This window comes from Ceratotherium simum, chromosome 22 (genome assembly GCF_057802395.1).
Source record: "Ceratotherium simum simum isolate JZ-2026a chromosome 22, ASM5780239v1, whole genome shotgun sequence".
Lineage (NCBI taxonomy): Eukaryota > Metazoa > Chordata > Mammalia > Perissodactyla > Rhinocerotidae > Ceratotherium > Ceratotherium simum.
The window spans coordinates 30275098-30287465 of NC_141921.1; the positions used below are offsets into that span (position 1 = coordinate 30275098).

Sequence of the window (12368 nt, forward strand, 5' to 3'; positions counted from 1 at the left end):
GTTCGCCGGTTCGGACCCCGGGCGCGCACCGACGCATCGCTTGTCAGGCCGTGCTGTGGCGGCGTCCCATATAAAGTGGAGGAAGATGGGCAAGGATGTTAGCCCAGGGCCAGTCTTCCTCAGCAAAAAAAAAAGAGGAGGACTGGCAGATGTTAGTACAGGGCTGATCTCCTCACAAAAAAAAAAAAAAAAAAAGAAGGGCTGGGTGCTTGGTTTAATACTCTTCTGCTGCAGTCCTAAAATTCTTAATAATTTTTGAACCAGAGACCCCCACATTTTCATTTTGCATTGGGCCCTGTAAAGTATGTAATGAGTGGGATATTCGACCTTCACTCGTGTTAACGTGGGGGGCACAGATCCCAGCTATCTAAAGCCAGCCCCTCCCCTCTTGCAGTGAATTTCAACATCTTTGCCTTTTCAAGCATTCTGTCCTTGCAATTATCCTTTTTTTAATCTCCTGAATCACAAATTTCTTTCTTCTGGATCATTCTCTTCAATTTACAAACTTGCTTTAATTTCACTTATTTTTTTACTATTTTGTGACTCTACATTCTCCACCTACCACCCCAATTTCCTTTTTTTTTTTTCTTCCTCAAAGTCCCAGTAGATAGTTGTATGTCATAGTTGCACATCCTTCTAGTTGCTGTATGTGGGACACAGCGTCACCATGGCTGGAGAAGCGGTGTGTCGGTGCATGCCTGGGATCCGAACCCGGGCCACCAGTAGTGGAGCGCGTGAACTTAACTGCTAAGCTTCGGGGCCGGCCCCCGCCCCAATTTTCAATTCTCATTCTCAGCAAACCTTGAAAAGATTGCTATACTTGTTTCTCCACTTCCTCACTTTCCATCTCTCCTCAATTTAATCAGCCTTTTCTTAAAAGACTGACCAAGGTTACAATGACCTACATGTTGCCAACACCAGTGGACCACTATTGTCTCACTGGACTTCTCAGCTGCATTTGACACAGTTGACCCCTTCTTCCTTCTATAAACAATTTTTTTCCTTAGGCTTCTCTTATGGATGGAATTGTGTTCCCCCCATATTCATAAATTGAAGCCCTAACCCCCAATGCGGCTGTTTTGGGAGATAGGGCCATTTAAAGAGGTAATTAAGGTTAAATGAATTCATAAGGGCGGGGTCCTAATCCAATATGACTAGTGTCCTTACAAGAAGAGGAAGAGACACCAGGAATTTGTGAGCACACAGAGGAAAGGCCGTGTGAGACAGCTATCTGCAGGCCAAAGAGAGAGGTCTCAGGAGAAAGCAAACCTGCCAACACCTTGATCTTGGACTTCCAGCCTCCAGAATTGTGAGAAAATAAATTTCTGCTGTTGAAGTCACTCAGTCTGTGGTATTTTGTTATGGCAGCCCTAGCAAACTAATAGAGCTTCTGTGTCACCACACTTACCTGGTTTTCTTCCTGCCTCACTAACACTCTTTCTCACATCCTGTCCTACCCACACTTGCAAATGTTGGGGGCTCCATCCTTTGCCCTCTGCTCTTTTCCTTTCTCTCTGCACTTTCTCTGTAGGTGATCTCATGACATCTCTGGCCCAGACCTTTCCTGAGCTCCAGCTTCATGTATCTACCTACCTCCTGGACAGACATCTCAAAATTCACATGGCTTTGGGAAGATGTAAAAGTTCTGATGATGGATGGTGGTGATGGCTGCACAACAATGTGAGTGTATTTAATGCCACTGAACTATACACTTAAAAATGGTTACATGGTAAGTTTAATGTTATGTATATTTTACCACAATAAAAAAATTTGTAACTTTATGAGACACTTTGAACTCTGACTAGATATTTGATTATATTCAAGAATTATTATTTTAAAAAAACTAACATGGCCAACACTGATACTCCCACACACACATTAAGTCCTTCTGAAGTCTTCTCCATAGAGTTAAATGGCCCCTTCAAGCAATGATTGCCAAAGCCCAAACCTCCACTCATCTACCCATTTGCACAAGCCAAAATCTAGCCTTATCTTATCCATTAGTAAGTCCTGTCAGCTCTCCCTCCAAAATATATCCTGATTCTCTCCACTTCTCACCTAGCCATGCGAAGCAAGGTGCTGTTACTACTCCAGTATAAACCAGCATCATCTCTTGCTCGAACTACTCCTACAGCTTCCTAGCTGGTCTCCTTACTCCTTTCTTGTCCCTTTGTAGTCCATCCTCCACCCAGCAGCCAGAGCAATCCTTCTAAAGGATAAGCCAGATCTTGTTACTCCCTTGCTTAAAATTAGCCCTTCACGGATTGCCATTGCATTCAGGATAAATTCCAAACTCCCAACCATGGCCTCTGAGGAGCAACACTGTCAAGGCCCTGCCTACTTCTCCAGCCTCATCTTGTCCCACACTTGCCTTCACTCACCAGGCTCCCTCCCAACTGGCGGCTTTCACTTCCCCAAATGCGCTGTCCTAGTTCCTAGGCCTTTGCCAGCCAACTTGTTTTCATCCATCAGGTCTCAACCCAAATGCCCTTCCTCTGTGAGGCCTTTACTGACCCTGATATACAGAGTAATTCTCCATCTCCATGTGTTTACTTTCAAAGTGCCTTGTGCTCATCCTCTGTAATTACTTACTACAATTGAAATATATGATTAAGAAATTTTGGTTCTACATCCATCTCCTCTCACTGGAATATAAACGTAATCAAAGATAGAGCTTGTCTGATTCATCCAAACCTTCAGCTCAGAGTCTCAAATGTTGTAGACCCTCAGTAAATATCTGGAGAATGGACAAATGGTCTTTGCTTGATACTATTGCATCTCATTACATAACTTATCAATAAATATTGGTAAAATTTATTGACTTATTAAGTGCCCAGTAGTGTACCGAACATTTTACAAACATTACTTGACTTAACACAATGCTCCTATGTTATTGTCCCCATCTGAGAGATGAAAAAACAGGGACAGACAAGTGAAGTCTTGTGCCCAAGGTCACAGAGCTGAAAAGGTAGGACCAGGATTCAAACCCATGCAGCCTGTCTCCAGAGTGCACACACTAACCCACTTCACCTTAGAGCTCTGTCTCCCTGAATTGGCATTCTGATTTTATACATCAGCCCCAGACGGTTATTTGATGTGACTCTTCCCTGAGAAACCAAGGCCTGATCTTGGACCCTGGTGAATTTACTAAGATAATGAATGTCCCCCTCTTGGTGACCAATCAGTCTCCCCTAGTGACCTCTGACCCCATCTACATTTGAACACCACTAATGGCAGGCAAGTGGCTGATTACACCAACCGTGCTAAGTGCTCTCTGAAGGGTGTGGACTAGATGACAGGGAACTCAGGGAGGGAGCAATTTATTCTTCCCAACAGGTGGAGAGGGCAAGACAGGAAACCTGCACTAGAGCAGTAATGTTTGAGCTAGACCATTAAGGGTGACCAGGAGCTTACCAAGGAGACAGGGTAAGGGAAAGGCATCCCAGGTGGGGGAACAGCATGGGCAAAAGCTGGGAGGCACAAAGGTGCATGACATGTTCAGGAAACGAAAAGGTGCCCAGTGCTGGCTCTCTGACTCCCAGTTCCAATGCTTAACCCATGCCCCCTGCAGCCCAGGATCTCCCAGCTGCCCCTTCAATTAGTCTGAGGACTCTGTGCACAACAAAAACAAACGTGCACCCTGGGCATAGGATTGCAGAGCATTTTCACATACATTATCTTATGGAGTGTCCTTTAATTTTACAGATAATGCAGTGCTTGACACACAGTAGGTGCTCAATAAATGTCACTTGTTATCATTCTTAGGATGTTGATGATTGTTGTTCCTGCTTGGACAGTAACACCCCCATCCTATTGTTGCATGTAGATTAACTGAAATAATTGTTGTGAAAGTACTTGGTAAACCGTAGAGTGCTGTACAGATGGGAAAGCGTTGTCATGAACTTTTCCTCCAGAAAGGCTTCCAAATTCCAGCTCCTTAGCCCCCCGTACCATTTGAGCATTCCCACCCACCACTGATGTGGCGTCCTGGCTCCCTTGTTAGAGCTACTGAGAACGGGGCTGTCTCTCCCTCCTCAGAATGGGGCCTCCTCAGGGCTGGCCTGTGTCACCCCAATTAGATTTGGGGTTCCCAAGGGCAGAGCTGTGACTCCCCCTTTAGACTGGGGTCTCCTGAGGGTTGACCTATGTCTCCTCCTTTAGACTGAGGGCAGGGCCTAGGCAGAGGGCAGCTGATGGACCATCTTCTCCCACAGAGGCCTCCTACTTCTCTGAGTGAGTGGCCCCAGTCAGGCTCTGGGCTATAGAGATCCCAGCTGAGGCCTTTCCTCACCCTCCAGGGCCTCCAGGACTAGCACCCTGGTCTTCAGGCCATACACAGGAATCAGAAAACACAGTTCCCCACAGTGCAAAAATCGCAAGACTTAAAACCTGGGGACATAGCTTCCAGCCCAGCCTTACCGTGACCCCCACAGAGGGGTCTCCTCCCTTCTCTGGGTCTCCTCCTCTGTAACCTCATCCTCTAGGAAATGAGGGTAAAAAAGCAACAACAATAATAGGGACAATTGCCCTCCTTTATGGAGCACTTGCTGTGTGCCAGGCACGTGTGTCCTCACAAACACCTCACTTGAGTCTCACTAGCACCCAGGAAAGGCACTATTAGAGGCAGATTTTCTGTGAGGCTAATGAGGCTTGAATTCCAGGACCTGCACGGGCCCATCCAAGGCACTGGGAGAGACCCCAGCAACGTCTTCTTAGGGTCAAATACATATATATTTTTTCTTTTTAATTTGCAAAGATAAAATTTTAAAACTACAATTGTTTAAAACCACTGTTTCTTCCCACTCTATCCCACTTCCCAATATGAATTATTCCCAAGACACCTAGAATTACGTGCGTGGTGGAGGAGAAAAAAGATTTGTGTGGATCAAGAAGCCAATCTGTGCAAAATTCTTTCAATCATCACGAAATTGTCATTTCATGTTGACACCAACTCAAAAAAGGAAGTTCTCTTGTATAAGAAATATGCAGGCTATGCAATTATAAATGCTCCATGCATGTTTTTCTTTTTTGATAGGAATTACACAAAGTAGAAATTATCAAAATTCCTACTACAAACCTATAAGCAGCACGACAAGTAGCAAATACATCTACATGTGAAGTGGCATGTCTTATGTATCCTAACTATCAGGAATAAAACTTTTTTGTTGATCAACCATGGAAGAGGAAAGACAGAATCATTCTCACTAGAATTCTTTTTTTTTTTTTTTTAATAATTTTATTTATTTATTTTTTCCCCCAAAGCCCCAGTAGATAGTTGTATGTCATAGTTGCATATCCTTCTAGTTGCTGTATGTGGGACGCGGCCTCAGCATGGACGGAGAAGCGGTGCGTCGGTGCGCACCCGGGATCCGAACCCGGGCCGCCAGCAGCGGAGCGCGCGCACTTAACCACTAAGCCACGGGGCCGGCCCTCACTAGAATTCTTACTGTAGAATTCTCACTGTTGATTCTCACAGTAGAATCTCACTGTATCCTCACTGTAGAATTTTATTTTTTTTTTTTAATAATTTTATTTATTTATTTATTTTTTCCCCCAAAGCCCCAGTAGATAGTTGTATGTCATAGCTGCACATCCTTATATTTGCTGTATGTGGGACACGGCCTCAGCATGGCCGGAGAAGCAGTGTGTCAGTGCACACCCAGGATCCGAACCCGGGTCGCCAGCAGCGGTGCACGAGCGCTTAACCGCTAAGCCACGGGGCCGGCCCTAGAATTTTATTTTTAAAAATCATTGACAGCTCTACTTCCTCCTCCTCCTGAAAATTTCAATCCTAAAACTATTAGCAGAACAAGGTACAAATATGCACCAGAAGAGAGAGGGAGCCACAGCAGCCCAGAGCAGAAGTTAGAGCTCCACCAGGGTGTGGAGGGCGTCCACACAGAGAAGCCACCTGGTGTTGGGTGACAGATCCCCAGCTGCGTGAAGAGGGCGTCCCCGAGTGGGAGGGGGCACCTGACACAGGTATCAGAGCCCAAGTGGGGTGGGGAGACATCTCACAGGGGAGGGGGCGACAGTGGAGATGGAAGATTGGTTACAAACGGTGGCTTCATCCAATAAGTAAAAAAATTAAGAATAATGGAAGCCAGATTTCTGAGTGTCGGAGAAGGGAGGTGTAAATACAGAAAGGGCGAAAACTAGAATGAACCTTGTTTTAGTGGATTAGAACTGCAGATAATGATCTGAACTCATGTTTTTTAGTATATGTATAAATAAATATAGAAATAAATATGTGTGTGTGTGCGCGCGCGCGTGTGTGTGTGTGTGTCTGTACATTCCTTAGCTCTGGGACGGCCTAGGAGCAGTGACACCCTAATAGCAATGAGCATATCTTGGTTTTTAAATATTATTCTAGTCCCCAGATTATGGTTTTTAAATACTCTTCTCCACTAGAAGATTGAATCAGAACTTCTTGGAGTACTGGTTGATTCCAGGGGCTTGAAAAGTGGTATCTTCTTATACCAGAAGACAAAGGATGTTCAAAGAATGATGGGGCATGTCAAAAAGACACAGACTCCGGCTTGAAGGGGCTCCCATTGGCCAAATCTGTGACAATTTTAGCATCAAAATAATGATAGTAACAGATTGCAAGCCACTGAATAAAATAGGAGCCCTGCGTTCCTAACTAAATACATACATACATACATTCAACGTATGAGGAGGAATATATAGATAGTTTTAAAACACATCCTCACAGGGCCGGCCCGTGGCTTAGCAGTTAAGTGCACGCGCTCTGCTACCGGCGGCCCAGGTCCGGATCCCGGGCGTGCACTGACGCACCGCTTCTCCAACCATGCTGAGGCCGCGTCCCACATACAGCAACTAGAAGGATGTGCAACTATGACATACAACTATCTACTGGGGCTTTGGGGGGCAAAAAAAAAAAAGGAGGAGGATTGGCAATAGATGTTAGCTCTGGGCCGGTCTTCCTCAGCAAAAAGAGGAGGATTAGCATGGATGTTAGCTCAGGGCTGATCTTACTCACAATAAATAAATAAATAAATAAATAAATAAATAAATAAATAAATAAATAAAAATAAAATACCTCCTCGTAAAATACTGATTCATTACAAAGAGGAAAAGATGAACTATAGTGGAGAAGCTTGGCAGCCATCACCTTAATCAAGTGACCAAAGTGATCAATGGGACAAATGGAAAAGTACGCTCCCTGATAGGATGTATCAAGAGGAACACAGTATCACTTCTGTGATATTCCTGCTAAAGATACATAGCCTGAGCAATCACAAGGAAGCTTCAGACAAACCCAAATTGAGAGCCATACTACAAAATAACAACTCTCCAGAAGTGCCAAGGTCGTGAAAGGCAAGAAAAGACCAAGGATACTTCCTGACTGATAAAGACTAAAGAGACATGATAAAGAAATGCAATGTGAGATTCTGGGCTGAGCTCCTCCACCACCACAATTTCACTGGAGCATTTGGTGAAACTTAAATGGGGTCTGAGATTAGATGTTAATTTCCTGATTTTTTTCCATGTTAATTTCCTGATGTCGATGGTTATGCACTATATATTGTGGTTATATAGGAGAATGTCCTTGTTTGTAGGAATTACACACTAAAGTATTTGGGGGTTATGGAGCATCAGGTTGGAAGTTTACTCGCAAATGGTTCAAGGTTAAAAAAGTTCTCTGTACTGTACTTGCAAACGTTGTTTGTGATGGTTTCAAAATAAATATCATTGACATGAGAAGAGGTGAACAAAGAGTGTGCAGCTAAAACACGTAGGTAAATATTGTCAGGCAATTGATCAGTAAAAGTACCTTGGTATTCTCCTGGGTTTGCAATGTTTGTGTTTTCTGTTGGCTTATTTTAGTTTGTAATTTGTAGAGATTTGTTTTTTCATTTTAATTTTTTTTATTTATTTATTTTTCCCCCCAAAGCCCCAGTAGATAGTTGTATGTCATAGTTGCACATCCTTCTAGTTGCTGTATGTGGGACGCGGCCTCAGCGTGGCCGGAGAAGCGGTGCGTCGGTGCACGCCCGGGATCCAAACCCGGGCCGCCAGCAGCGGAGCACGCACACTTAACCGCTAAGCCACGGGGCCAGCCCATGTTTTTTCATTTTAAATATTCACTTTCATACCTGATTTTCTATTCTTAAAGAAGGCCCTTCAGATTGTATAAGCTTCATACCCCATAAAACCAATATCCACTATTGGCCTTTCTTACCACCCTTTTAAAGATGAGGAAACTGGGCCAGCCCCGTGCCTTAGCGGTTAAGTGCACGTGCTCCACTGCTGGCGGCCCGGGTTCAGATCCCGGGCGCGCACGGACGCACCGCTTCTCCGGCCATGCTGAGGCCGTGTCCCACATACAGCAACTAGAAGGATGTGCAGCTATGACGTACAACTATCTACTGGGGCTTTGGGGGAAAAAATAAATAAATAAAATTAAAAAAAAAATTTAAAGGTGAGGAAACTGAGGCATCGAAATATAAAGTGACTTGCTCAAGGTCTCTCATCTAAGTGATGAAGCAGGATTTGGACCCAGGCGGTCTGACTCCAGAGTCTCCTTTGAGGGGACACTGTGAGGATTCAGTGAGATAAAAGGACATGAAAGGAACTTTGTAAATGTAAGGATTAAGATTATTGACAATCAAATGAAAAATGCATGCCCGTTTGTCTGCTGGGGCTTATTTCCTTAGGCAGAGGGAAGCGGGGGCAAAGCCCTCCTACTGTATACCAGAAACTGCTTGGAATTTGACATCCAGGACCTCACTTTGTCCTCACAGCAGCCCTGCAGGCAGACATTATTGTTCCAGGTGAAGCTCCTGAGGCCCACAGAGATTTGGGGATCAGCCCAAGGTCACACAACTAGAAAGTGATAGAGCCAGGAGCAGATGCCAGGGATGGTGATGGCTGCCCAATGGTGTGGTAGCAGAAGGCTTGCCAGGCTGGGCTTGCCAAGGTCCACAGATATGACACAGCCGAGGACCTTCCCACCCGCTTTCATAATCCACGCCCCACCGTCTGAGACAGATGCCCAGGACAGAGGAGTCATGTGGCTGGCGGCAGAGCAACGTTTCTACTCAGATTATAAGTGGGCGGCAGCAAGGTGGGGGCCCAGGTAGTCACCAGCTCTGGGAAACCCAGGCCACACAGCTCTGGCTACACAATTGGGCCAGTGGATCCAGAGGAACAAGCAAAGACTTTGGAGTCAGATAGATCTGGGTTCTGTCTCTTTTTAGTGGCGTGACTTTGGGCAAGTCACTTCACCTCTTTAAGTCTCAAAAAGTAAGACTCCTGCCTCATAGGGAAGCTCTGAATATTAGAGTGGAAAAATACCTGGCACATAGTGGGTGCTTAATAAACAGCAGCCATATTGTATTATCATTCTGGGAGGGCAGGAGCTCTAGGAATCCAGACTGGAGAGAGAGTTCTTAAGGACCTTATTTCTGCAGGGCCCCTCAAACTGGAGTCAGTCCACTCCTAGACTGCACAGTAGGCAAAGTCCTCTCAGCCTCCTGGGGTCTTGGCTCCCTTCCCTGCAGCCTGTTCCTTACCAACAACAGCAGCAGGGCCCCAAGGTTAGGCAAATAAGCCAGCGATAAGGCACTTCCAGGTTGGGCCTTGTGTTCAAGGCTTGTCCAGCTCGGGCTGGCTTCCCGGCTTAGCGAGAGTCTCACAGGCACCAATAGGGACACTTGCCATGGCCACCTGCTGATCGTGCACCTGAGGCCTTGGTGCCCTGGTACAGCCTGGGTTAATGACCCTGTTTATCCGCTTGAGTCATCCGATAAGGGGCAGCCAGGACAACGGGCAGGTGGCCCCATGCCCTGCACCGGCCACTTCATTGACTAAAGCAATATCAGGGCCACGTGGAGCTCCCAAGGCCCCCCCTGTCCCCTGCCACTTCCCCACTAGTCCTGCCAGGGTCAGTGTGTGTTTCTTTTTTTTTCAATGAACATGACTTCTGGAGTCAAGGTTGTTGGGCTGTTCCCTCCTCCCCACCATTGGAGATATAAATAGCACCCACAGCACAGAGCAGAGGGCGGGAGAGCTGGGAGGAAGGAGGAGCAGAGCCTCAACCATGAGCTCCAGCCAGCCAGGGACCTGCCCATGCCAGGGTGCTGCAGGCCGCCCAGCCATTCTGTATGCACTTCTGAGCCCCAACCTCAGGGCCAGGCCCTCTGTGGCCCCAGCCCGTGGCCACTGCCTGTGCAGGCAGCACCGGCCTGTCCAGCTGTGTGCTCCCAATCGCACCTGCCGGGAGGCCTTGGATGTTCTGGCCAAGACAGTGGTCTTCCTCAGGAACCTGCCATCCTTCTGCCAGCTGCACCCCCAGGATCAGCGGCGGCTGCTGCGGGGCTGCTGGGGCCCTCTCTTCCTGCTTGGGTTGGCCCAAGACACTGTGACCTTCGAGGTGGCTGAAGCCCCGGTTCCCAGTATACTCAAGAAGATCCTGCTGGAGGAGCCCAACAGGAGTACAGGCAGTGCCCAGCCGCCTGATCGGCCCCAGCCCTCTCTGGCTGCAGTGCAGTGGCTTCAGTATTGCCTGGAGTCCTTCTGGAGCCTGGAGCTGGGCCCCAAGGAATATGCCTACCTGAAAGGGACCATCCTCTTCAACCCTGGTGAGCTCCTAGGCACTCCTGGATGGGGGCTAAGGCTGGAAGGGAGCAGGGCCCAGCCAGGGAAGGCAACTTCTAAGGGCTTGACATCTGTTATCTCTTTGAGTCCTCATTATCACCAAATAGTTATCTCACAAAAGAGGCTCAGAGAGGCTAAGTGACTTGCTAAAAGTCACACAGCCAGGTGGGGGCAGAGCAGGGATGGGAACTCAGGTCTATTCCAGAGACTTGCTCTTGCCACTCTGCCCAAGAAACATGCCCTGACCCTCAGGGAAGGTGGGAGTGGGGGAGGGGAGGGTGGACAGACACAGCTGTGCCTCAGTCACAGGTAAAACTCTGTAGTTTCAGAAAGACCACGTAGAGAAGAGGAATGAAGACGAGGGGGTGTGGGGAGGAGAGGGAAGAGTCAACAGATAAAGGTAGTGTTCTTTGTAATCTGGAGAGCTTCTAGACGAGAATTCTTCATCAAAGAGCCCTCACAGAATGTGTAAACTAAAGTAATTAATTATAATAATTATACTCATATAACAGCTAATACTCATATAACACTTACCATATGTTAGGTCCAGTTCTAAGGGTTTTACATATACTAGCTCATTTAAACCTCATAACAAGCCTAGGAGATTGGTACTATTATTATCCCCATTTTACAGATGAGGAAACTGAGGCACAGAGATTAAGTAACTTGCCCAAGGTCACACAGCATGGAATTCAAACTCAGGCAGCCTGGCTCTTAACCATTACTCTATACTGCCTCTCCATAAATGGATGGATGAATAAAATGATAAATAAATAAATGGATGAGGTAGTAATGGGGCCTCAAAGGCCGAGCTGGTGGCCTCAGGTCTTGGGCCAGCCTTGCCCTGTGGTGTCTGGGAGTGGGGTGCTCACCAGCCCTCTTCACCTTCTCTGCCCGCAGACGTGCCAGGCCTCCACGCCACCTCCCACATCGGGCACCTGCAGCAGGAGGCTCATCAGGCGTTGTGTGAGGTCCTGGAGCCCAAGTGCCCAGCAGGCCAAGGCCGCCTGGCCCGTGTCCTCCTCACAGCCTCCAGCCTCAAGTCCATTCCGCCCAGCCTGCTTGGGGACCTCTTCTTTCGCCCTGTCATTGGAGACATTGACATAGCTGGCCTCCTTGAGGACATGCTTTTGCTGAGCCAACCTGCTCCAGCCCAAGCAGAGATCAGGTGTAGGGTGTGCAGAGGCTGGCAGCACTGATTTGGCCTGGCTGTCTGTCCCCAGGGGTGACCCAGTGCTCCCAGAGGATGCAAACCTGTACAGACAGCACTTGGCTCCCGAAGAGCAAGCTGGCCCTGGCCCAGCCACACCCCATCTTGGCCTTCCTTGGTTTGGACACTGCTCCAGCTGTCTGGCCGGCCCTTGGTGGTCCCAGAGCCTCTGGGCCAAGACTCCTGTCCCCTCCTGGGATGGGGATGAAAGCTTAGTCTGCTCATTGGGCCAGGAGTCCTACTGACTTTGTACAGAAACGACTTAAGTTATTGGTTTTTGTAATAAAAGGTGTGACAAACTTGGAGCTGACACTGTAGTTTGTGCCTGAGGAAGGAACCATCTCATCGCCAGCACCCACCCTGCCCCTATCAGAGGGAGCCCAAGAGGAAGGAACCATAAGGGGTGCAGGAGCCAGGCCTCAGGGAACTGGGATATTAATTTTTCAGAATGGAATGACGATTTCATTTCTGGGGATGAGATTTATTTTGCATGGGTCTGAATCCAGGGGATAGTATCAGTTCAGGACCCCCTCAC

General features: G+C 47.4%; 1 protein-coding gene across 1 annotated transcript; it reads left to right on the forward strand.

Moving 5' to 3' along the window:
- Positions 1 to 10057: 10057 nt before the first annotated feature.
- Positions 10058 to 12123, forward strand: NR0B2 (nuclear receptor subfamily 0 group B member 2). Its single transcript, XM_004425791.3, has 2 exons — positions 10058 to 10607; positions 11524 to 12123. Exons 1-2 carry the CDS (start codon positions 10067 to 10069, stop codon positions 11820 to 11822), a joined length of 840 nt encoding a protein of 279 aa, XP_004425848.2. The 5' UTR covers positions 10058 to 10066; the 3' UTR covers positions 11823 to 12123.
- Positions 12124 to 12368: the final 245 nt, after the last annotated feature.